Source organism: Microtus oregoni, unplaced genomic scaffold (assembly GCF_018167655.1).
Source record: "Microtus oregoni isolate MIOR12 unplaced genomic scaffold, Mior012 000015F_ref0000493, whole genome shotgun sequence".
NCBI lineage: Eukaryota > Metazoa > Chordata > Mammalia > Rodentia > Cricetidae > Microtus > Microtus oregoni.
In genome coordinates, this window is record NW_024543074.1 from 797,194 (window position 1) to 824,647 (window position 27,454).

The window sequence follows — 27,454 nt, forward strand, 5'->3', positions numbered from 1 at the left end:
CAGGAAGTAGAAATGATGTAATGAGAACAGGAGAATTCTGGGAAGGAGGAAGCTGATTCCTCCCACTCCTGCCCAGACCACTGAAGCAGCACGATGTGATCTGCCCCACTGAAAAAAGGTACTGAGCCACATGGCTAACATAGATCAGAAAAATGGGTTAATCAAGATGTGAGAGTTATGGGCTGGAGGGATGGCTCAGAGGTTAAGGCAATGCTCTTCCAAAGGTCCTGAGTTCAATTCCAAACAACCACATGGTGGCTCAAAACGATCTGAAATGAGATCTGATGCCCTCTTCTGGCTGCAGGCAGACACACAGAATATTGTATACATAATAAATAAATAAATAAATAAGTAAATATTTTTTAAAAAAAAAAAGATGTGAGAGTTAGCCAGTGAGAGGCTAGAGCTAATGGGCCAATCAGCTTATAATTTATGGAGACTTATGTGTGATTTTCTTTAGGGCTAAACAGCTGGGGGTACCTGGCAGGACAGAAACCCAACAAGCAAGCCTGGCCCTCCTTCATGTTACATCTGTCTAAAAATTCTTACTGAATTGAAAAGCTAAATTGCTTAGCTCTACTCCTTAACTCAGCTGCAGAGTGTAAACTACCAGGCTTTTACCGTTAAAATTTGGACAATCTCAGGCAATCCCACACAGCTGCTTATTCCACCTCCTACCACAACCACCACCAAACTGTGAGTGTGAGTTTGTGTGTGTGTGTGTGTGTGTGTGTGTGAGAGAGAGAGAGAGAGAGAAGGGGGGGAGGGGGGGAGGGAATGAGAATTTGTGTGTGTGTTGGGGGTGTGTGTTGAGGCAAGATCTTCCTCTAAAAGAAGTAACTGACAAAGTCAGTTGACAGGGGAGGGATGTTTCTTTCCACTAAAGAAGGATACTAAGAACCAAATATATATTTAAGTTTTCTCTGGATAACAGCACTATTTTTAACTATATGGTATATTCTCTAGTAGATTAATACTCTAGAATGTTGGCAATTAAAGAATATTTGAAATCCTATTTTATTAATCTAACATTACATTAGAAAAGATATAAGAGGTCAAAAGGAGAGAGACAACAATAAATGAACACATTCAACATGTAGAACAAGTAAAAAAGAATTGCATTGCTTATATCCTAATTATCTAGACCAAAATCCAAAAGAAAGGGAACAAGTGATTAGCCTCATTTGCTTATTATGTTACCTGTTATTCAGCAAAATGTTAGAACATTTAATATCCCGATGGAGGAAATTCTTTTTGTGACAGTAATCCAATCCTTCCATTAGCTGTTTCATGAATGACTTGATATGGTCCTCAGAAAAGTGCACCAAACCTGATTCTAGTAGTCCCATTAAGTCATGGTCCATATATTCAAATACAAGGTAAAAGGCACCTACATAACACGAAAAAATGTTTTAAAAAAGTTGAAATAACAATTCCCAAATTTGAATATAAAAGAGGTTAACTAGAGTCTCCCTGGAACAACCGATTTTATAGATAAATAACCTAAAAATTAGACTAATAAAATAATTTTCCTTTTCTAAGGATATATAACACTATTGCAATAATTAATTATTTATTTATAATATAATTTATACTAAATAAGTAATGAACCAATAAATCTTGATACCCACACTACCTATATGTGAATTACTTATGTTTTAAGAGAACTTATATTTTTATATTATATACTTCAAGATCAAAAGTTTATTAACAGTTACAGACCCTGGGACAAATCAATTAGCTGGCAATTATAGTTTTTCTTGTTTTATTTTGTATAAGACAACCATGCCCATTTGTTATAAACTGGGTCTTTTTTTTCTTGACGTATTTTATTTTATATGAAGAGTGTTTTGTTTGCATATATATCAGTGCACCACATCCACGCACGAATCATGCATAGGACAGAAGATGGTACTGAATCCACTGGAACTGGAGTTACAGATAGTTGTAAACTGACATGTGAGTGTTGGCAAGCAAATAAAGGTCCTTTGAATCACCTTTTCCAACTCTCCTCTTTCTACTCCCTTTCTTGAAACAGTATCTATCTTACTATATATATGTAGCCCTGGCTTGCCTGGAGCTGACTATGCAGGTTGGCCTCTAACTCTGGAGCACAATTCACAATTGCCTATAATTGCAGTTCCAGAAGATCTGATGTCTTCTGAACTCAATGGTACCCACACACATGTGCTATAAACTCAGACTAACACATAAATTCAGAAATGGGTAAAAAGTAGTAAGAAACACACTAAAAATAGCTGTAGGGAATTTGGAATTTATACCAATGTTGTAAATGTGGAATTCTAGTCCTACAGGCTGAGGCTGTAGTTTACTTGGGAGAGTGTTTGCCAAGCATGCATAAAATCCTGGGTTTGTACTATGTTTTTGTTTTCCGACAGGGCTGGCATTGAACCTACACTACAGATATGTAGATCTGCAGACCAGGCTGGCCCCCAAACTGCCTAAATCTCCCAAGTTTAAAGACACACACCACTATGCCTAGCAAAACCCTGGGTTTGAGTCCAATACCTCATAAATCATGTGTGGTAGAGAAATTAAAGGTCACCCTTAACTACACAGTTATAGAGAAGTCCGGGCATTTTGAAACCTTAGCAAAACACAACAAAATCCTCCAGGTTTATAATTCTGTTCAATAGTACCATAAAAAAAAAAAATCCAACCCAAGGTACCAAGTGTAACTAGGCAAATAATCCATAATTTAGCTATACATCCTCAGTACAAGGCAGGGATTCTTAATATATAGGGTAGATTTCAAGAACTCTCTCACATTTCCCAAATGGTATGCATTCATTTTTTAAAGAGATAGAATGTTTTTGTGTAAGTGTGCACGTCCACACAGTATGTGCACAACGACACCCTGGCTCATATGTACACATGGTATCATGGGTAAAGGTTGACTCTGGGTTATTGTCCTCTTCTATCATTCTCCACCTTATTTTTTGAGACAGTCTCACACTAAACTTACTGTTTAGTTACTAAGCTTACTGTTTTGGCTAGAGAGACTGGGCAGTGAGTCCCTGAGATTCATTTGTCTCTCTGCCTTACGAAATGCAGGATCAGAGACATGCATTGTTATGCTCAGCTTGGGTCTTCATGATTGCACGGCAAGCACTTATCCACTAAGACAGCTCCTCATCCCTTTGCATTTCTTTTTTCCTTTTTTCATTTTTTTTTTGGGGGGGGAGGTAAAGAACAGAATGAGGACACAAACATTCTCAGTTTCCTGAACATTTTCAAACAGTTCAAAGTTCCAATAAAGAAAAATGGAATTAAAGGAGTACCTTGGAGAAGACTAAGCTAAGACCAGATAACACTAGAAAAACAGATATGGGATGGAGAGATAGTGCAGAGAACTGGTTGCTCTACTAGAGGACTAGGAATTCATATCTAAAACCCATACTGCACCTTACAAGCACCTTTGATTTTTCTTAGAAAAAACTAGATATATGGCTCAGCTGTGGGGTTTTTTGTTATTATATGTATCTATGTGATGGTATGTACTACTGATTAAAAGTGTGCAGGAGGCCAGAAGAGAATGTCAAATTACCCTGGAGCTGAGGTTACCAATGGTCCCAGGATAGTCTGGTCTACAGAATGAGTTCCAGGACAGTCAGAACTGTTACAAAGAAAAACCCTGTCTCAAAAAAGCAACAAAAGAGGCTAGAGAGATGGCTCAGAGGTTAAGAGCACTGGCTGCTCTTCCAGAGGTCTTGAGTTCAATTCCCAGCAACCACATGGTGGTTCACAACATCTATGAGATCTGGTGCCCTCTTCTGGTGTGTATGTGTTAACAGAACATTGTATACATAATAAGTAAATAAATCTTAAAAAAAAAAAAAAAAGCAACAAAAAACTTAGATGTAGCCGGGTGGTGGTGGCGCACGCCTTTAATCCCAGCACTCAGGAGGCAGAGGCAGGCGGATCTCTGTGAGTTTGAGGCCAGCCTGGTCTACAAAAGGAGTTCCAGGAAGGCTCCAAAGCTACAGAGAAACCCTGTCTCAAAAAAACAAAAAACAAAAAAAAAAAAAAACTTAGATGTTTAACTATTTGTGAGCAGCATAGACTGTAATTACACAAACATAAATGATTACGTTCATTACATACCTATGATAACAGTCACACACACTTAGTTGTAGAGTGCATGACTAGGTTCAATGTTGGGGAATATATGCAAGGATGGCTTCAAATTAAGGCTATATAAATTTTTACTGTATTTCTTAAAATCAATCTAAAACTACTATAAAAATCAGTTGACTAAGTAATTTTATCTTACATACTACCTTGAAATTTATTCATAAAGAATGTTTAGGGGGCTAGAGAGATGGCTCAGCTGTTACAAGCACTGGCTGTTCTTTGAGAGAATCCAGGTTTGATTCCCAGAACCCACATGTCTGTAATCCCAGTTCCAGGGAATCTAATGTCTAGTCTCTGTGGGCACCATGTACACATGTGGTATGTACAGACAAAACACCCATACACATAAAGTATTTGTTTTTTAAATGCATGTTTTGCTTAGTTGGTTTGTGAAACAGGATTTTTCTGTGTAGCCCTGGCTGTCCTGGAAATTCACTCTGTAGACTAGGCTGGCCTCGAATACATCTGCCTGCCTCTGCCTCCTAAGTGCTGATATTAAAGGCAAGCACCACCAGTACCTGGCCTAAAAATGTATATTTTATTAAACAATGCTATTTAGCAAAGTCAAACAAACAAAAATCACTCTTTTGAAAAAAGAATTAAGTTTTTATATATTATCCTATGTTGGACTCAAACATATTTCATAGACTTTGAACCTGTGATCCTCGGCCCAGCCTCCAGTTATGATTATAGTAATATAACTCCATACCTAGCTTAATCTGCTAATACATATTTTAGGTCAATGCAGGTGGCATTCATTGTCTTTTTCTTGTTAATTATTTTGTTTGTGTGTGCGTGGCATGCATGGGAAGGTCAAAAAAAAAAAAAATTAGGAAATGGTTCACGTCACCTGTGGGATCTACCTAGGTTGTCAATCCTGAAAGAAAGAACCTCTACCTGCTGAGCCATCTGGACAGTCCCAACTTGTTTTTTAAGAACAGGGTCTCTTGCTTTATTTAATTCACTTAGTCAATGGGATGACTGACCAGCCAGTGCCAACGACTTGCCCATTTGCTTTCCTGACACTGGGATTTCATGTGTACTCCGCCATGCCTAAATCTTCTGTGTGATGTCTAGGAATTTAATTCAGTTCCTCATAATGAGGGGGCTATCTCTTAAAGCCCTCATCTGCAATCACCTTAACTCATATCACACCCCCCCAAAAAAATAATAATAAAAAAGTAAGATTTGGGGCTAAAAGGAAGGAGCAGCAGTTAAGAGCACTTGCTGTTATTGCAGAGGATCCAGATTTGATTCCAGCACCCATTCTGTTACTCACAACTGTCGATAATGTCAGTTATAGGTCCTCCACCAGTACTGGATGTATAAAATGCAAACATGCATTTTAGGCAAAACATCCACACACATAAAATAGAAATAAAACAAGTTTACAAAAACAAGCACTTGAATATAGAAACAGTTGGAACCCTGTGAGCTTGAGGCTAAACTGGCCTACAAAGAGAGTTCCAGAACATCCAGAACTTCGTAGGGAAACCCTGTGTTGAAAAGTAATCAAATAGGTGCTTGGGGGAAGGGGGTGGAGCAAAACTCTGGGGCTGGAGAGAGGACTCAGTGGTTAAGAGCACTTATGGTTCTTGCAGACGACTCGAGTTCAATTTCCAGCATCCACACGATGGCTTACAATCACTTATACCTCCAGTTCCAGGGGATCTGACAACAACTCTGACTTCTGTGGCCACTGTACACATATGGCATGCACATACACATGTAAACATTTGTACACATAAATAGATCTTAGAAAAAAAAGAAAGAAAGAAGACTGAGGTCAACCTGTCAAAAAAAAATTGGCACTGGCAGAACTACACATGGCAGCACATCACTTTAATCTCAGCACTTGGAAGATAGAGGCATGAGGGTAATAAGTTCAATGTCATCCTTACCTATATAGAAAGCTTGAGGCTAGCCTAGCTTCGTGAGATAATATCCTAAAAAGTTCACACAGTGGTAAGCAAGCTAAGAAAGGAAAAATAAAATTGTGTGGTAGTATAAAACTATAATCACATTATTTGGCAGGCTGTTGAACGAAGAAGTTAACAAGAAACTGGAGACCAGCCTAGACTACACAATAAGACCCTGTCTTAAAAAACAAAATAGGAGCTGGAAAGATAGTCCAGCATTTAAGAGCTCATAATGCTCTTGCAGAGGACCTAAGTTTGGTTCCCAGTAACAACAATGTGTGGCTTACAACCACCTACAACTCCAGCTCCAGGAGATCCAGCCTGTTCTACATAGCAAGTATGGTTTAGTAAATAAGAACACTTGTAGCTCTTGCAATGGATCTCTATTCAATTCTAAAAATCCACATGGCTGCTTACAACCATTGGTAACCCCAGTATCAGGACATCTAGTGCTTCTTCTGGCCTCCGCGCAGACAAAAACATTTATACAGATAAAAATACACTTGGGGGCTGGAGAGATGGCTCAGAGGTTAAGAGCACTGGCTTCTCTTCCAGAGGTCCCGAGTTCAATTCCCAAAAACTACATGGTGGCACACAACCATCTAAAATGAGATCTGGCACCCCCTTCTGGCTTGAAGGCACATATGCAGACAGAACACTGTACACGAATAAATAAATAAATAAACTTTAAAAAAAATAAAATTGGGAGTCAGAGGAAAGTAGATACCTAAGTTCATGTTTGAAGATAGTAAAGTGTACATACAGAAATTTCCAGGAGTCAGCGTTACAAGGAGACTCTATCTAAAAAATAAATAAATGCTGGGCTTATCTTTAATCTCAGATCTCTGGAGGCGGAGTCAGGCAGAACTCTGAGTTCAAGGCCAGCCTGGTCTACTTAGTGAGTTACAGAATGGTTAGTACTACTTAGATAGAAACCCGTCAACTCTCCCTGCCCAGCCCCCAAGATTCATATAAATGGAGATAGAGATGACTCTATAGTTAAGAGCAGTTTTTGTTTTTGCAGGCATATGTGTGCTTGCAGATAAAATCTCATATACATGAAATTAAAGATGCAGAAAATTCTACTATTACCTTTGTCTTTCTTGAAATCCAGTGCATCTTGTTTGTCTGTAACAATTTCCTTCATGTTAACAACACTTCGATGAACTAACTGACGAAGGATTTTGATCTCTCGGATGGCTGTGATTGGGAAGCCCTCTTTCTCATTATCTAGTCGAACCTTCTTCAGAGCTACTAGTTCTCCTGCAAAAATATAAGTGGACTGTCACTATAATCAACTGCAGTTATTAGTCATTGTCATGAACCGGTATTCAGACATACGCATTTTTGTATTTTTTACATAAAACCTCTGTTTCCCTTCTTTTCTTTAAGAGGCTGAGATTGAGCTTTGAGCCTATGGTAAGAATGCCTTCTAACATCAGGGTACACAACCAGCCTTATTCCTATCTTCAAGCTGATACATAATCTCATTCTTTTCCTACCTCTCTTTCTCATTTCTGAGACAAGGTTTTGCTAAGTAGACTAAGCTGTCTCCAACTTAAATTTCTACCACTGCTTCCCCAGTGATATCACATGGTAGAAGAAAACAGACTCCTTGCTGTGTACCATGACGCAAATATAACCAAAGCCAGAAACAGACACATGTATGTGCACTTGCTAAATACGGCTCAGTGGTTAGGAACACTGGCTGCTCTTCCAAAGGACCCATGTTCAGTTCCCAGCACCCACATGGTAGCTCACAATTGTCTGTAGTTCCAGTTCCAGGGGATATGGCACCTTCCCACCAATGGACATAAAAGTTAAATCAGTTATATAAATAAATAAAATACGTTCCCCACAAAATAACACATAAAAATTTCCAGAAAGCAACAAACAGTTTATAATATACAACAAAGAAGACTGGGATTACAGCTTTTTTGATAGACTTCTTGTGTAAGCCCTAAATTCAAATTCTAGGACTAAAACAGAATATAAAACAAAAAACAAAACCTATCAAAAAGTCAAATCAATATTCAGAATCGACAACAAATGTAGAAAATTTAAAATTTTAGCTTGTAATGCTGAAAATCAAATCCAGAACCTCACAAATGTATGCAAACCATCTACCACTGAACTAGCTCAAAAGGAAAACTTTAATAGTAAACTACCATACACTCAGCTCTCTGTATTTTGTATGTCATTCATGGACAAATTACTATAAACTAAAAACATTTCCAGATGGAAGGAGATAGTGTCTGAACTGGACATGTTCAAAAATCATTTTCTTTGTCATTAATCCTTGAATGATTATTAATAATGCTTATTCATAATTTGCTTTTATTGGTAACAAATAGTCTATAGATAATTATACAGGAAAATGGGCAGAGGTTACATGCAAATGTTAGGCTATTTTATATAAAGGACTTAGTGTAGGGAGGTCCTAGAGTAAACCAAAACTAAGAATTGACAAAACTATTTTTTGGAACATTTTAATCTACTTAATAATTAAGAGAACAAATTAAAATCTAAAACTTACTTTACTAAATTTATTTAAAGTACTAGTAATTATTAAATTATTATGCTTCTGACATCAAGAATTTTAAGGAAATACCTGTGTCTTTGTCCTTGGCTTTATATACTTGGCCATACGTTCCTTCTCCAATAATCCCAATAATGTCAAATTTATCCACACATCGCTTCCCCCAATCACTTTCTGTTTGTCTTCTTTCTCCATAACGAGGACAACAAATTCTAAAAAGAAAACCAATTAAAAACTGTTACCTTGCGATTAAATGACTGTCTTTTTACACATTTGTTTGTTTTGTTTAAATGTGTTTTGTTTTCAAGACAGTGTTTCTCTGTGTAGCTCTGAAGCCTGTCCTGGCATTCATTATGTAGACCAGGCTGGCCTCAAACTCACCAAGATCCATCAATCTCTATCTCCCAAGTGCTAGGATTAAAGGTGTGTGCTACCACTGTCCAGTTTTATTTATAAAATTTTTGTTGAAATGGCAGAAAAAATATAATAAACTGTCAGTGTTTATAATGGATTCTGACTTCAAAATGATACAAGCTGGTAGTGCAGCAGAATGTGTGAGTTTTCACTAAGTACATGGATTGCTTTTCAAAAGAAATGTGGTTTGGTGTTTTTATTTTTTTCGCTTGAGACAGGATCTCACTAAGTAGCTAGGTCTCTCTGGCTGTCCTGGAACTCACACTATAGAGCACGCTGACCTTAAAATCAAGAGATCAGCCTGCCTCTACTTCCCAAGTGCTGGGATTAAAGGCATGCAATCTCTGTGAGCTCCAGGCCAGCCAGAAAAACATAGTAAGTTCCTGTCTCAACAACAACAAAAACGTTAGCTATGTATTATGCTTGGTGGTTTGAATGAGAATGGCTGCCATAGGCTCATATATTTGAATATTTAGTCATCAAGTGGTGAAATTCTTTGATAGGATTAGAAAGATTAGCAGGTGTGGCCTTATTGAAAGAAGTGTGTACTGGAGGTGGTTTTTGAGGTTTCTAAAGCCAAAGCCAGACCCAGTATTATTCCCACTATCTGCCTATGAATCAAAATGTAGTTCTCAGGATGGTGCTTGTATGCAACTGTGGCAATAGACTAAATGCCTTAAATTGTAAGAAAGCCTTCAATTAAATGGTTTATTTTACAAGAGTTGCCTCTGCCATAGTGTCTCTTCACAGTGAGAAAACAGTAACTAAGATCTGTAGGAATAGAAAAGCATCCTTGCAAAGACTGTTTCCAATGAAAATGAAATAAAAGATGTATTTTTTAACTCCCGCTTCTATGAGTTGTAAAAGATATATAAATTTTAGATAAAAAACAGAAGAGAATACTCTTCAATTAAAAAGAGATCCCTAGCTAGGCCATGGTGGCACATGCCTTTAGTCTCAGCACTTGGGAGGCAGAGGCAGGTGAGTTATTTCTGTGAGTTCGAGGCCAGCTTGGTCTTGAGTTCCAGGACAGGTTCCAAAGTTAGACAGAGAAACCCTGTCTCAAAAACAAACTAAAAAGAAGAAAAATCCCTCAAGTGCTGGTGAGACGGATAACTAAGCAGTTAAAAGTCATGGACATGGGTTCAATTCCTGGCACCTACATGATGACTTACAACTAACTATAACTGCAGTCCCAGAAGACCTAGCACCCTCTTTGGGACTCTCTGTATTTAAGAGAGTATTTAAGGCACAGAACTACATACAGAAAAAATACCCATACACATAAAATAAAAAAGTCACATGCTGGGCAGTGGTGGCACACGTCTTTAATCCCAGCACTCGGAATGTAAAGGCGGGAAGATTTCTGTCAGATCGAGGCCAGTCTGCTCTACAGAGAGTTTCAGGGCAGGCACCATAGCAACAGAAAAACCCTTTCTCAAAAAAACTTAATCAGTTTAACTGATGAACTTACTTTGGTCTCTTTTTATACGGTTGTTGAGGAGGCGTAATCACCTTTGGCTCTGGAGAATCTGGGGGAGATGGATCACCACCTGGTAGCTCAGGAGGAAGAGGCAAATCGGTGAGTAGGTGGCGAGTTCTCTGCTCCTTCTCTTTTTTTGCAGGCTTTAATGGAACCATTTCTTTTGGACTGAGTAGAGATGAGAGATAAAAAGATTACTCAGAGACTACTCAAATAAGCTTTAAAAGAATACTATTATGCACAACTATTAAAAAGATTAAAGATTTTACTTATGGAATTATGGCTAAGGGCCAAAATAGGCTCTTTAGGAGGACTGCAGCTCAATTCCCAGCACAGACCTGACAGCTCACAACTATAAATAATTCCAGTTGCAAGGAATACCATGCCTTCCTTTCATTTCTGTCGGAACCAGACATACACATGGTATGCATACATTAATGTAGCTAAAACTTTCATAGCCATAACAATAAATCTAAAAACATACTAAAAAGTTAGAACTTATTGAAGTATATTAGTTAATTAACTGATTAATATAACCAATTTATTAAAGAGCAAGATTAAGTGTTTTCATTTTACCAAATATTATAGTAAAATTACTTAAAGTAAGCACTGTGAATACGCCTATTTTCTCATGTGTGAAAATAGTGGGGGAATGTTCTTAATATGTTAATATTTTAGGTATACTTTAATTACAATTTTTTTTTAATTTGTTTTGGTTTTGTTTTGATTTTTGGTTTTTTGAGACAAGGTTTCTCTGTGTAACAGTCCTAGCTGTCCTGGAACTCACTTTGTAGACCAGGCTGGCTTTGAACTCACTTAATATTTATTTTTATATGTACAGTCTATGCACTACATGCATGCAATGATTATAGAGGTCAGAAGAGGGCATCAGATACCTTGGGACTGTTGTTACAGATGGAATGTAAACTGCCAGGAAGGTATTGAAATCAGGTCCTCTAGAGGAACAGGCAGTGCTCTAAACCACTGAGCCATTTCTCTAATTCAAAGTGATATAATTCTTGCCTAGCAGGTGCCAGATCCTGAGTTAAATACCCAGTATATCTGGTGAGGAAGGGGAAGGAAGGATCTAAACTTGGTGAGGTTCAGGCAGAAGGATTAGAAATTAAAAGATGCTAGCCTCAATTACACTGCCAAGTTGTTTTTTGCTGTTTTTTTCTTTTTGGCTTTTCAAGACAGGGTGAACCTGAATAACCACCCTGGCTGTCTGAAACTCTCTCCAGTAGGCAAGACTAGCCTTGAACTCAGAGGTCCACCTGAGTCTGCCTCCCGAATGCTGGGATTAAAGGTATGCCACCACTGCCCAGTTTACACAGCAAGCATTATTTATTAAGGCCAGTGACTATATGTAATGCTGTTTCAATATTTAAAATACATAAGTTATTCAATTATACTTTTTATTGAAATGAAATAAAATGTGCAATCCAAGTTCTAAAAGTCACAATGTATGATTGCAGCTCATACAATCCATGAAACTTACTCTTTAACAAAATTTAACTTTCTCTAACAAAGATTTAAATGAAAAAGGCCAACAATTTATCACTTGATGACTAAAGACTTAAAAAGAATTTAGGGGCCAGGCAGTGGTGGCGCAGACCTTTAATCTCAGCACTCGGGAGGCAGAGGCAGGCGGATCTTTGTGAGTTCGAGACCAGCCTTGTCTACAAGAGCCAGTTCCAGGACAGGCTCCAAGGCTACAGAGAAACCCTATCTCGAAGAAGGTGAAAAAAAATAAATAAATCAAGCAGCAAACTTATTCTTTTTTTTTCTGCATGGTTGTCTTTGGGACAGCAAAATTATTATAAGACCATTACAGGATTATATAGCTAGCAAATCAGAGTAGTCAGTAGGAATAAGATAAAGTCAGCTTTCTAGAAATTAGAAATTGTAATCTTTTGGGGCTTTTGTTTTTTGTTTTTTATTTATTTATTTTTGAGACAAGATCTCACTAGTATTTCTGGCTGGCCTTGAACTCCCAGCAATCCTCTTATCTTAGCCTCCTGTGTACTGGGATTATAGATATTTGCTATAAAGCCTGGTAAATCCAAATTTTAAAAATAGTTTTATTTTAAAATTGTGTATATGCATGCACGTGTATGTGTGTGTGTTGTTACTGTTATGCCCAAATCTGCGGGGTCCCCACAAAAGCCAACTGACCATGCTACTCGCGTGTCTCACCACAGAACTGAGAGACCCGCGTGTCTCCCCAGAGAGAACCACTCTCTGCAGAAGGGCCCAAGAACGTCTTCCCAGGCATGAAGACTGTAATCTTTTTGCGCATCGGCAGATCGTTTTCAGGCACTACGGATTCTGGGCCAGGTCACAAAAACTCATGACACAGACATGAGAGATGTTTCATGAACACAGAAAACTTAACAACATGAAACAAAAACTCATAGGCCGGTTGAAGGCTCTACAGGTGGTAGTCCTAGTAGGCTTTGGGGGATCCCAGACAGCACCCAAATGTTATGCCCAAACCCGTGGGGTCCTCACAAAAGCCAACAAAGGAGACCGAGTCCCATATGTAAAAGCAAAGAGCCTTTATTTTAATCAAGTTTGCAAACTCAGTCTCTCTGCACGTCCAATGTATTGGAATAACAGAGAGCACCGAGCTAAATTAGAATTGGGGGGCTGGAGAGATGGCTCAGCGGTTAAGAGCATTGCCTGCTCTTCCAAAGGTCCTGAGTTCAATTCCCAGCAACCACATGGTGGTTCACAACCATCTGTAATGAGATTTGGTGCCCTCTTCTGGCCTGCAGGCATATATGTACACAGGATATTATATACATAATAAATAAATAAATAAATATTTAAAAAAAATAAAATAAATTAGAATTGGGTTTTTATTGTAGAAAAGGTGAGGGTTAGGGGTTTCTGAGGTTCAAGACCCCCTGATTGGCTGACATTTGTCTAGGGGGTGTCCTGGTGAGGTGTGCTGGCAGGTGATCCTATATACATTAACTTTAATGGTCTGCTCTTGAGTGGGGGTCGGGTAATCTCAGTTTGTGGTGTTTTCTGGCTACCAGGTATTGCTTCATGGTAAACTACTGAGACTCAGGCCTCTTTTTTTTTTTTTTTCAGGCCTCTTATTTAAATTTATTGATGGCCAGAGTACCAGGTGATAATGGTTGGAAGTAAAGAACTTCCTTTGGGTGACCTGCCCAGACTTAACATTATCGTGGCTGGCCCCCTACATTTACCACATGCCTTTCATTCCAGCATTCAAGTGGCAGTGGCAAGCTAATCTCATAGTTTAAGGCCAGCCAAGCCTCTGTAGTGGAGTTCCAGGGCGTGTGTAAAGGGACCCTGTTTCCAAAAAAACAAAACAAACAAAAACACAAAAACAAACCCCCAAGAACATAATTTTAAGAGGTAATGCTTCTTACTAGTTTTTATCATCTTAATCCCCTATAAATGAGTAATTAAGGAATCTACTTAGTTTGTACCACATAAACCACAACTGGGAAGTCAATAAAGTATAATCACGAACGCTTCCTATTTAAATACTCCTAGTAAAGATGAACATTCATAAGAATCTACAGTCAGATTTTCCTAGCATAAAAGTTTATTAGCAAAAAATGAGAAAAGAATATAAGCTTTCAAAATTTTTGTAATTTTTAAATATATAAAGGAAAATCATAATTCAATAAACACTGTCAAAATATTCTTTATAGTCTCAATTTTTCAGGATTTTAAGAGATTTTCCTAGTTCTGTTCACTTAAGAAAACAAGAAAACTCAAAATATCTGAAATGTCTAGGACTATAAGTCTATGTTTGACTTTTTTCTCAAAGATTTATTTAATGGCTTCAAATATAGTTTATTACCATTGAAAAATGTGCATCCTGCTAGCCTTTAATCCTAATACACAAAGAGGCAGATGCAGGAGGAGCTCTATCAATTTAAGACCAGCCTGGTATACAGAGAGTTCTAGGACAGGCAGGTCTACAAAGAGAGACAGTCTTTTTAGAAAAAAAAGAAAAAAAGACATTCTACAAGAATGGTCCGAAGGTAGTGAGTTATCTCAATTGATTGTTCACAGTCAGTTACAGATTGAACTCCTGTTCTACACTTCCCCCCTTTCTCACTACTGCATTTGACTAGTCTAAAAAAGAAGAAAATTCTAGTTTAAGGAAGTTTATAAGGATGAGTTTTTAATAAGACATGTACTATCAGTTCAGACTACACCAATCTGAAGGAGTCAAAATCTTGCTTCAGTAAATTTCAATATACTAAAAACCTAGAAAAAAAATGAAGACCCATAAAATTCCAAATTTAACAAACACTACAGCTTTTACTATAAGGCACTAAATGTGCAAAGTATGGATAGAGAGCCTGACATAAAGAGATGTTATATGCTAATATAGTTACTAGGAAATACTGATGTACACACTCTGTCTGTATGTATAGTTTGTGGTTTCTCATTCACCTTTTGTTTTTGTTTTTTGTTTTTTCAAGACAAGGTTTCTCTGTAGCTCTGGTGCCTGTCCTGGAACTCACTCCTGTAGACCAGGCTGGCCTTGAACTCACAGAGATCTGCCTCCCTAGTGCTTGCATCACTACCGCCTGGCTCATTCACCATTTTTTTATTTTTTTGTTTTTCGAGACAGGGTTTCTCTGTAGCTTTGGAGCCTGGCCTGGAACTAGCTCTTGTAGACCAGGCTGGCCTCGAACTCACAGAGATCCACCTGTCTCTGCCTCCCGAGTGCTGGGATTAAAGGCATGCGCCACCACCTCCCGGCTTCACCATTTTTTTTAAAAGGTTCACCTTTTAAATTGCTGTAATTCTTGTATATAAGAAACAGCTGACCTGGTCAGACAAGTAGTGGCACACACCTTTAATCCCAGCTCTCAGGAGGCAGAGAAGGCGGGGGGGGGGGGGGGGGGGGGGGGGGGGGGGGGGGGACACGGACCACATCTCGTGAGTTCAAGGCTAGCTTGCTCCGTAAAGCTAGTTCCAGGATAGTTAGGGCAACACAGAGAAACCCAATCTTACAATGCACATACAAATATGCAGGCAAAATACTTATAATTCAAATTTAAAAAAAAAAAAATTTAAGACAGGATTTTAATAGACCTGGCTGTTCTAGGATTCACTATGTAGACCAAACTAGATCTGCCTACTTCTGCTTCCCAAGTATTAGTATTAATGGCCCACCCCCAGCTAGATTAAATATATTTATAAATTAAAACAAAACAAAAACAAGGTGAGTAACTCCTGAGGAACAATACCCAAGACTGACTTTAGGCCTCTGTTTGCAGGCCTGCACTTCCATATACTCATGCACCCACACACAGAATCATACTTAAACTAATGATGTCAAACTACTGATATCAGAAAAAGTTGGAGGGCTGGAGAGATGGCTCAGTGGTTAAGAGTATTGCCTGCTCTTCCAAAGGTCTTGAGTTCAATTCCCAGCAACCACATGGTGGCTCACAACCATCTGTAATGAGGTCTGGTGCCCTCTTCTAGCCAGCAGGCATACACACAGACAGAATATTGTATACATAATAAATAAATATTTAAAAAAAAAAAAAGAAAAAGTTGGAAAGTAGGTTTGCAATTTAAAATAAATGGCACTCATTTTTCTATTTACAATGAAGTCTACAACAGTAAATGCAACTCATCCCCTAGAAAATAAGAGGGTAAGATCTCAACAGAAAAACCAGTAAGACTATAGACTGCTATATGGCTAAAGCATATCTGTTTGGAGGTCTTCTTGTTCAGCTAGTATGGCCCAATAGATTGGAAAAAAAAACCAACTTTCATAATGTCATTTATAAGATTAACACTTTGGGGCTGGAGAGATGGCTCAGCAGTTAAAGCCACTGACTCTTCCAGAGTACCCGGTTCAATTCCTAGCACCTTTATAGAAGCTCCCAACTGTTTGTAACCCCAGCAGTTCCAGAAAGTCTGATACTTTCACACCAATTAACATAAAGTAAAAAAAAAAAGATGCATGCTTCATAAAATGCTTCATAATCATTTCAGTAATCAACACTCAAAATACTAATTAAAATTTAAGAGCATCCCATTGTAAGTTATAGTCTAATTATCAAAGATTCTACATACTGCTCTTTTTTTAACTATAGGATAAGTGATCTTTATAAATTATATCACCCACCAGAGGTGGTAGTGTATGCCTTTAATCCCAGCACTCAGTAGGCAGAGGCACGAGGATCTCTGTGAGTTAAAGGCCAGCCTGATCAAGTTCCAGGACAGTCAAGGCCATTACACAGAGAAAACCCTCTCTGAAGGAATAAACAAACAAGCAAAAAGTATCACTCTAAAAATTCTTTATAGATATTAAAATCAAAATATTACAAAAAGAAAACAGGGGTATTGAGATAGCTGGGTGGGTAAAGATGTATGTTTGTCATGAAACCCTGCTGACCTGAGCTCCATTTGGAACCTATGTAAAGAACAAAGGTAAGAACCAACTCCACAAAATGGCCCTCTGATTTTCACATGTACAACATGGTACACACACACACACACACACACACACGCACACACAATAAACTTTTTTTAAAATTTATTTATTATGTATACAGTGTTCTGTTTGCATGTATGCCTGCAGGCCAGAAGAGGGCACCAGATCTCATTACAGATGGCTATGAGCCACCATGTGGTTGCTGAGAATTGAACTCAGGACCTCTGGAAGAAGAGGTCACCAGATCTCATTACAGATGGCTATGAGCCACCATGTGGTTGCTGAGAATTGAACTCAGGACCTCTGGAAGAAGAGCCAGTGCTCTTAACCTCTGAGCCATCTCTCCAGCCCCACAATAAACTTTTTAAAATAAAGATATGGCAGAGAAATATGGTTATGTAAGACATGAGGTATCAGGGTGCCTTTTGTACTCTGATGCACACATATGTACACACACATAAATTTTAAAAAAAAAGTACACTTAGACCTGGAAAAATAGCTCATGGGTTTAAGAGTGATTATTGCTCTTCCAGAGGAACTGATTTGGTTCTTAGTACTCACGTGACAGCTCATCAACACTTATAACTACAGTCCTAAGAGATCCAATAACTTCTGGCCTACATTGTCCTACATTCATGTGGTGTACATAAATTCATACAGACTCACACACATGCATATAAACAAACAAAAAATACTCAAATTGAGTAAAAGTGGGGCTGGAAAGATATAATTAAGAGCAGTAATTTAGAGTAATTAACTACTATTCTTCTAGAGACTTGAGTGCAGTTCCCTGAACCCTTAAGGTAGCTTAGAACCATCCATACTCTTATTCCAAAGGTTCCATCATCATCTTCTGACCACACACAGTCACAGTACACATACATATGTATAGACAAAATAGTCATACAAGCATACACACACATAAAATCTAATTTTTGTCAGGCATAGTGATACATACCTATAATTCCAGCATTCTGGAGATTGAGGTAGGACTGCTGTGAGCTTAAGGTTACCTGAGACTACACAGTGAGCATAACAGCACCCTATCCCTGCCTAACCCCAAAAGCTACCCATCAAGATAATTCGGCAGGTAAAAGCACTTGCCACCAAGCCTGAGGCTGGATACACAGGACAAAAAAGAACTGACTCCCACCAAATTTTCCTCTGGTCTCCACACTGAGACACATTATACACACTTGAAAATAAACAATGTAATTTTTTTTTTAAATGAAAAGAAAAAAACCCACCAAGTTTTAATTCTCTAGTCTAAAGCAAAACAAAATGGATCGTTTTCCACTAAAAAACAAAAAAGCAATTCCTAACAATAAAAGCATCCTGAAAAGATAAGCAGTCTAATAGTTTCAAAAAATTTAAAAAGCAAATACATTATTGATCAAAAAGACTGACTTCTTCCATTCTATTATGGAACTTACCTATCCATATCATCATCTCCAGGTAACAAGGGAGGGAGGGGCAGAGGAGGCAATGTTGAAGTTTTCAGATGTGGAATAGCAGCTGTTACAGATACTTGAGTCTTCACAGAAACCTGGACAGGGGGCTGAGAATTTGTCTGAGAGCACAGAGTAGATGTCCTTGGGTGAGGAGAAGAGGGCAAAGTTGAAGCACTAGAAACAGGAGCTTGACTAGATGGTGGTTGGGGAGGAGGCAGAGGTGGCTGCAGTGGAATAGCTGGTAGTGGAGGCAAAGGTGGCAAAGGGGGTGCCTGAGGTGGAGGGGTAGTAGATGGTAAAGGGGGTGGAGAAGTAATTGTGGGGAGAGGTGGAAGGGCCTCCTTTTCTGAAGTCTCTGTCTCCTTAGAAGTAACAATCACCTCCTTCAGTGCTACAGGTTTAGTATCTTTTACTCCCTGAGCTTTCAAATCCTTAAGAACAGGATGCTTCTGCAGGTTCTCATCCAACTTAACTTTCCCTACATCTAAACAATTTTTTACCTCTGTGTTTGAATGTGCTACATTTATCAGTTCAGTATCTGGGATAGATTTTTCTGACTTTATACCTCTGGGTAACTTTTTAGACTCTAACCCTGACTCCTTCACCTCAACTTTATCTTTTTTAGTCAGAGTGATGGGTGAACCCTTGGAATCTTTTCCATCCATTTTTGCTGCTGCTGCAGCAGCTGCTCTTTCCTTCTTTTTCCTACTGAGTTCAGCTCCCAGGCTGGAATTCAATGGAAGCCTGACAGGTGAGATACTGGAATGACGGCTGTGTGACCCGGATCTCTTCTTTTTACTATGAGAAGATGAGTGTCTTGAATATGCAGGACTTCTGCTTCTGGACTTCATGGATTTCCTACTGAAAAAATAAAAAGGCAGTTTGAAATAGACAATAAACAGAGATAAAAGAAGACAATAGGTCAGCAAAACAGGGTCTACATCTGTAAATTTGATCCCATTCTGAGTTATCAATTTTAAAAGATGATTAAAGCCAGGCATGGTGGCACAGTCCTTTAATCCTAGCACTTGAAAGGCAGAGGCATAAGAACATCTGAGTTCAAAGACAAGATTACCATCTCAAAAAAAAAAAAAATCAGGGGAGAAATGGGGTTAGGAGAGACTGACTCAGTGATTAAGAACACTGGAAGTTCCAGAGGTCTGGGGTTCTAATCCCAAAGCCCACATGGTATTTAATTATCTGTTACTCTAGTTCCAGGTGATTCAACTCCCTTTATTGTCTCCCGGATCACTGCAAGTACACGGTACACAGACATACAGTCAAACAATCCATACATATAAAATAATTATAAACCAAGCTGGGCATTGGGGTACATGCCTTTACCCCCAGCACTTGGGAGAGACAGGCTGGTGGATCTGTGAGTCCAAAGCCATCTTAGTCTACAGAGTGAATTCCAGGACAGCCATAGTTATATATTGAGACACCCATCTCAGAAAACATACACAGATACACACACAGAGAGAAAGAGATTCAAAGTTGGCACTACAAAAAAGGATTGGCCAGGTGGTGGTGCACACCTTTATTCTCAGCACTTCAGAAGCAGAGGCAGGCATATATATGCAAGTTCGAGACCAGCCTGGTCTACAGAGTGAGTTCCAGGACAGCTAGAGGTACACAAAGAAACCCCCTCTTGAAAAGTAAAAAAAAAAAAAAAAAAAAAGGTCAGTGGTTAAACGCATTTCCCAACACCTACTTGGTAGCTCAAATCATCCAACAGTCACTTCTTATTTCCTTGAATGCCAGGCATGCACATGGAACACATACATACATGCATGCAAACACACATAAAATTTTAAAGATTTAAAAAAGAAAAAAATAAAATCAAAGTCATCCTGTTATACAGCAAACTCAAAACCAGCCTGGGCTACTTGAGACTATTATCTAAAAACAAAAAAGGAAATTTAAAGATTCTCAATCATGCATGAATATACATTTGAATTAAGTAAAACTAAAAATTCATTTAGCTAGGACTTGGCTCCTATTTGTAATCTCATCTTGGCAGGCAGAAGCAGGAGGATCTAAGTTCAAAGCAAGCCTAGTCTACAAGAGCTAATTCTAGGACAAACAAGGCTAACAAAGAAACCCTGTCTTGAAAATAGGAAAAATAAATTAAAAAAAAATTAAAAAACGAAAGCATCAAAATTGCCCACTATGTAGTCATAGTCACAAAGCTTACTTTAAGAATTTTTTTTTATAAATCTTTGCCTTTATTTATGTAAGAGCACCTTGTCTGTGTCCACTGTCCAGAGAAGAGCATCAGAATCTCTGGGACTGGATTTAGAGACGTTTGTGAGTCACTGTATGGGTGCTGGGAATCTTCCTCCTGAAGAACAACCAGTGCTCCTAACCACTGATCTAATACTTCAGCCCAACTTCTAACCCTTTAACTAGGGTACTACTTACAGCCTCAGCTTAGTACAAAGTTGTGTCCTCATCTCCAGAGTGCTGATATTAAAGGTCTTACTTAGTTCCTTTAACACAAAAATGATTTCCAATCAACTTTTTAAGACACATAAAACAAGAAATTACTACATGTACAAATAAACTTACTTGTTTGTTTTGTTTTTGAAATGGGATCATCCTATGTAGCCCTGGCTAGCCTGAAATTTGATATGTAGACCAGGCTAGCTTCAAACTCTGCCCAGCTACAGCCAATATTCTTAACTGCTAAGCCATTTTTCCAGTCCAACAAAAAAAAAAAAATTATGAAGAATGACTGTAAAATAAAATCTGGAAATCTACAGAACAGATTATTTTAAAGTGTCATTAATTACGTTTTTACATTGTCCTGCTCAAGATTCAGTGTGAAGAAAACCAATCCAAGCTACTAAAATTAACTAAAGCGAAGCATGAAGCCTTTAGTCCCAGCACTTGGGAAGAGGTAGACAGGCATTTGAGACAGCCTGGTCTACATGAATTTCCAGCCAACCAGGGCTGCATAATCAGACCCTGTGCCAAATAAATAAATAAGAGGTGCCAAGCCTGGGTGTTATGGCAAACACCTTTAGTGACACACTATAATGTCTATAGAGAATCACAGACAAGTGAAATCTCTGCATTCTAGGCCAGCCTGGTCTACATAGTGAGCACTTGTTTAACATGCAAAAATCCCTGAGTTCATTCCCAAGCACTGACCCATAACCAAAATGGTGTTTTTCCCCAGTCTATTTTTCCCAAATGAAGAATCTATACAGAGTGCCAGGACAGCCAAAGCTACACAGAGAAACCCTCTCTTGAAAAAATAGAAAATTAAATATAGGGCCTTAACCATTCTATGTAAACTGAATTATATCACCAGCCCTCTTTTTGGAGGGAAAGGAGCCTTTTCAATTCTTCTTATGTCAGCATAATAGCACAAGCCTTTAATAGCACTATGGAGGCAAGAGACAGGTGGATCTCTGAGTTCTAGGCCAGTCTGGTCTATATAAAAAATTGTAGGTTGGCCATAGCTACATGAGACCTATCTCAAAAATAAATAAATTTGGTGGGGCAGTGGTGGCGCACGCCTTTAATCCCAGCACTAGAGAAGCAGAGTCAGATTGATCTCTGAGTCTGATTTTGAGGTCAGTCTGGTCTACAGAGTGAGTTCCAGGACAGCCAGAGCTACACAGAGTAACTCTATTGCGAAAAGAAAAAATAAAGAAATAAAGGAAGCTGGGGAAAAAGGAAAGAAAGAAATAGATTTTTATTATTATTGTGCATGTATATGATCTATGGATGTTGGAGGATAACTCTGAAGTCAGTTCTCTCCTTCCACCTTACATGAGGTTCTAAGGCTCAAACTCAGGTAGAGAGCCATCTTGTCAGCCCACTGTTTGGTCTTTTTGAGATAAGGTTTCAAACAACAGTCCAGGCTAGCCTTGAAATCAAAATTCTCTTGCTACAGTTTCTCAAAACATTGAACTTATGGATGTGTGCCAGTCTGCTCAGGTTCCACACTCTATAATTTTTTTTTGGTTACTTACTGTTGGGAATTGCAATAAACAAAATTATATAATGGATGAATATAAATAATGCTCTGTACAACACAACAAAAAGTGCATATTTCCAATATTTTATGTTTATACTTGCATACCCCACCAGCATACTGTCTCCACACACTACTAGGTTTATATCTGCCATCACTACATTCATTTCAATTAAAAGAACACAAGTTTCTCAGTTCACTTAAGAGAACATGTTATCTGCACATATCTAAGAATCTAAAAAGAATGATTTCAAAACAAAAACTCACCCAAAATTCTCTTTTAACCCTTTAAATTTCTAAACTCAAGAGTAAAAAATTTTTCAAGTAACCTTAATGTTAATACTCTAAAGAAAACAAATATTCTGCCTAATTTTATAGATAATGTCTGTAATCCCAACAGTCAAGAGGTTAAGGTAGGATTGCTGGAAATTTCAGGCCAGTTTCAGACCAGCATAAGATACACAGCAAATTTCAGGCCATCCTAGGTTACAGCATGAAACTCTTTATAAAAAACATAAAATTCTTAGATTCCCTTTTATAACTATGCAACATTACAAATGGTACATTTATCACTTACGTATTCCAATAGATATAAATCATACCTCTCTAAAAAATTATGAACTCTAAGAAATGGTTTGTATGGTAAATGTTTATAAAAGTATGCTGTTTGCTACAATTTTGAGATGAACCTAAACAAAAGATGAAATAATGAAGATAAACAGACGTGACAAAATATGTTAATTGCAGGGGGCTGGAGAGATGGCTCAGTGGTTAAGAGCATTGCCTGCTCTTCCAAAGGTTCTGAGTTCAATTCCCGGCAACCACATGGTGGCTCACAACCATTGGAATGAGGTCTGGTGTCCTCTTCTGGCTGCAGACATACACACAGACAGAATATTGTATACATAATAAATAAATAAATAAATAAATAAATAAATAAATAAATTTTAGTTGCAGAATTTAGGTGTTAGATATCTGCAAGTTTATCATAATTCTTTCAACCTATGTTTGATTTTTTTTTAATACCAGAATGAGAAAATACTAAGAAAATTTAAGCACTGTAGTTAGGCAAATACACTTTAGTGTATTTATCTATTAGACAGTGAAATATACTCTGACTTATAAAGCATATGCATGAATTAATCTTTACCTGTGGTTTTCACCCATAAAATGTACATTCTAGGTACAAGATACAGTAACATGCTTCATATTTATTAATCTTCACAACAGCCTTGAAGCAGGTACTCCTATTTTTCACATAAAGAAACTCAAGTATGGACAAATGAATCATTTGCCAAAGGTTACAAAGAAATATTAAGATTCCACTCAGATAAAACTAAAGCTCCTGCCAGAAAGTGGTAGCACATGCCTTTAATCCCAGCACTCAGGAGGCAGAGGCAGAGGCAGAGGCAGGTGGATCTCTGTGAGTTCCAGGCCAGCCTGGTCTATAGAGTGAGTTCCAGGACAGCCAGGACTGTTACAGAGAAACCCTATCTCGAAAAACCAAAAACACTAACGCTCCTATTGTTTTTGTGGAAAGTGATGGGTTCAGACATGAAACAAGAACACAATTTTCCATAGGCAATTTCAAATTAACACATCTTTCTTACAGAAATATCAAGCTGAAGGCAATTATTACCATATATTTCAAGGAAAACTTGCTAGTGTTGGGTTAGAGAGATAGCTCAGTGGTCCAGAGCACCGGGGTTCAAATCCCAGCACCCACATGGCAGCTCACAACTGTTTGTAACTCCAGAAACAGGAGACTCCACACCCTCTTCTGGCCTCTGAGGATACCATAAATGCATGTACACATACATGGATGGAAATAACACGCTCATATATGTAATAAAAAAGAAAAAATCTTAAAATAAGTCAACAGTGGTGCTAGAAAAAAAAATTCAAACTCTTTGGAATCACTTTCTGCTAGGCTCTATGTCAAAAAGAAAACACCCTCATTAGCTCAATTTTTACTAAACAGTTACAAGATAGGGCTATTCAGTAAGATATAACTAATTAGATTTGGTAACCCAGAAGACAAAATTGGTAGGATAATAGGCAAACGGACTCAAAATAGAAATGTAAACTCATGGGGCTGGAGAGGTGGCTCAGCTTAAGGATATGAGCACCGGCTGGTCCTACCTGAGGACCTAGGTTCAATTCCCAGCATCTACATGGCAGCTCACAACTGTCTCTAACTCAAGTTCCAGGGAATTTGACACCCTCACACCAATGCACATAAAATTAAATAGTTTAATGAAAATTTCTAATTTCTCGTTTTTCTTCTTAATTTCAATAGAGTTTAAACACTGGTATCAATATGACTTACAAAGTTAAGACAAAGAAAGCAACAAGTGGCTCTAAATAAGTTTGGAGATCATGCACTCCCTAGGGAAATGCATGATTTCTTATCACTGAAGATTCCCATTACTGCAAGTACCTACCTACCTTGCTTGAGCAGCTGGAGGCATGTGAAATCTTTACTTCTCAATTCTGGGTTAAAGGAAAAGCCAAACTTACCTAAATGACTAGCCACCCTAGCCAAAGACGAACACTGCAAGCTTTAACAAAACGTTATAAGGACGAATTGCCAACCGCTCGCAACCCACCCGACCTTAGGAAAGACAGGTAACAGCTCACCTGGGGATCGGACTCCGACTCAGAGACCTCTTGCTCAAGAAAGGGCTGCTAGATCGCCTTCGACCGTAGGGACTGGGTGATCTCCCGCTGTAAGAGCCGCTCCTTTCGTAGCTGGATGACCGTCTCCGGCTATAGGGACTCACAGACCTCTGTCGTCTACTGTAGGGGCTGGGTGAGCGAGCGCTGGACTGGTAAGCAGAAGGCTCTTTGTAAGGTGGGCTGGCTGACTGCCTTCTTGAGGTACTCCCAGGACTCTTCTTGTAAGAGTCATAATTGCTAGAAGTGTGAGACCTTGGGGGGCTAAGGTCGTAGTCTTGGCCATAAGACGCTCCTGAAGGGCTGTCATCTTGCTTGGAACTGTCAGACCATTTCCTATGCGGACTCCTGGATCTCCGTTTGGGGCTATCCACCGTTTTGTAACTTTTGGGTGTTTCCCTTTTCCGATGACTTTTACTCCGGTCCTTGTGCCCGGACTTCAACTCACGTTCTTTCCGGGTCTTCTCCTTGTGGAGTTTGGATGACCTGGATTCCTTGCTGCTGCTTTTGGATACTTGTGCCTTCCCATAGTCATCACTCCCCTCCGCTGAACGCTTTGAACTTCCTGATATCCGGTCCTTCGTGGACCCAGATTTGGAGACTTCCTGGATTTTTTCTTTCTCGGTCTGCTTAGTTCTTAGCAAGTCTCGAGACCGCCGGTGCTGGTGGTGACGATGTCTGTGCAGGCGGTCACTCCGATCCGTTCCACGACGCTCATCATTCTCCCTCCTGTCTAATTTGAAGGATTTGTCATCCGAGAAGGTGTCTGAATCCGAGCTGATGTCATCATACTCCACCAAAGGTTTGATCACTGTACCCAAAGATGCTGCTTCGGGGGTCACCAACCCCGTATCTTTGGAGTGCTTGGACTTATGCCGCTTGTGCTTCGACACCAAGCGGTGACGCTCCCTGCTGTTGGAGCTGCCACCTCCCGCTGACGGCTGCGAAGTTCCAGAAGCTCCTCCGCTCGCGTCCTTCTTACCCCCATGTCTCTCGGAATTGGGCATTCCCTTTCCCCGAGCCAGAAGAAGGGGGAAAAGTTCCCCAGCACTCCAAAAAGCCCCACCCTCCCCCCCGACCCCACGCCCACCAAGGAACCCCTAAAAGGGGGTGGGGAGGGAAGGGACCGCAGGCCAGGCTCCTCCTCCCTCTCGCCTCCTCAGCGCCCTCCTACATGAGGTGGGGGGGGGGGAGAGGGAAGGAGCGAGGGAAGAAATTAGAGTTCCTCGGCGGTGGAAGGAGCGAGACACCCGCACCAACTCGAGTCTGCTCGCCGCCGCCGCCCACCCGCGCCGAGCCGATCTTCAGGCCCGCGAGCCCGGGACCGCAAGGAAGCAGGAAGCCGAGCGCCCGAGCCTGAGGGGCCGACTCCGGCGCCCCGGGAGGACTGCGCGGGCCCTTCCTCTAGCCGGTAGCCCGGTTCGGCGCCCGGGCTCGGCGGCCTGAGCTCCCGCTTTGTCCCTCGTCCCCGAGGGAGCCCCCTTCTCTAGCCTCCGCCTCGCCCCGACACCTCACATACACATCCCGCTCCCTCACCCAGACTCAGTCACACACTAGATTAAACCGAAACGGCACTTGGTGGAGGGGGAGGGGCGAGCGCCCAAAGTCTCGCGAGAGGTCCCTCGGCTCCCGCGATACTTCGCGCTTCCTTTTCACCGTGACCCATTACTTCGCCAGACAACGCGAGAGCAGGGCCCAAGCCCTATACGCGTCCCGTTAGACTCTCGCGATACGTTTCCAACTCCCCCTTTTGAGAGGGGCTTTATGAAAGCGGAAGTTGCGGCGCTCACCTTTAAAACTTAAACTTAACTGATAATTCATGGGAAATTACTGCCAGGTTCGGGTGGAGACGCGTTTTAGAACGCTTCTAAGAAGTCTTTCGGTTTGGGGAATCTTTTTTAAACAAGGGACAGATGAACGTTGGGGCTCTTTCAACGGAAGTCTGAACGTTTAAACAAAGCTTGTTACTAAGTGCCAGGCAGTCTGTATTTATCTTCTCTGTCCTCAGGATTAACCAGTGGGGCGGGTGGTGGTGGCACACGCCTTTAATCCCAGCACGTGGGAGCAGAGGCGGGCACAGCAAGAAATTTAACACTGTCTTCACTGCGATTTTACAGGCGAGGAATCCCGGATTCATAGAAGTTAGTTTAGGGGTAGAAAAGTTAGTGCAGAGCGCCAAAGCGAAGTCACCCTGTAGCCCAGGCTGGCCTCAGAATTGCGGGATTCAGCCCCAGCTTCCCTATTGCTGGGATGACAGACGAAAACGTTTTTCCTGGATTTTTGTTTTTACAACTAATATATTTTAATACTTTAAATTTTCTGCATGCTTTTAGGTTTTATTTTTCAGATGGGGTCTCTCTGTGTAACCCTGACTGGAA

The 27,454-nt window shown here is 39.7% G+C and overlaps 1 protein-coding gene across 8 annotated transcripts in view; it reads right to left on the reverse strand.

Annotated features, from left to right (window-relative positions):
• LOC121456165 (cyclin-dependent kinase 12) overlaps nucleotides 1-26,616 on the reverse strand; it is a 77,663-nt gene extending 51,047 nt beyond the window's left edge. For 5 of the 8 annotated variants that reach the window (XR_005975608.1, XR_005975607.1, XM_041664036.1 and 2 more), the window contains exons 1-6: nucleotides 25,041-26,616; nucleotides 18,395-19,273; nucleotides 10,502-10,678; nucleotides 8,683-8,825; nucleotides 7,167-7,337; nucleotides 1,201-1,390 (exon numbers count right to left, since the gene is read on the reverse strand). Coding sequence is in view for 6 of the 8 variants with exons in the window: in XM_041664036.1 (XP_041519970.1) it covers nucleotides 1,201-1,390; nucleotides 7,167-7,337; nucleotides 8,683-8,825; nucleotides 10,502-10,678; nucleotides 18,395-19,273; nucleotides 25,041-26,083 (2,603 nt within the window). In the remaining 2 variants the exon portion in view is untranslated. The remainder of the gene's footprint in view (nucleotides 1-1,200; nucleotides 1,391-7,166; nucleotides 7,338-8,682; nucleotides 8,826-10,501; nucleotides 10,679-18,394; nucleotides 19,274-25,040) is intronic. The other 3 variants (XM_041664037.1, XM_041664034.1, XM_041664035.1) reach the window with 2 other exon arrangements.
• Nucleotides 26,617-27,454: the final 838 nt, after the last annotated feature.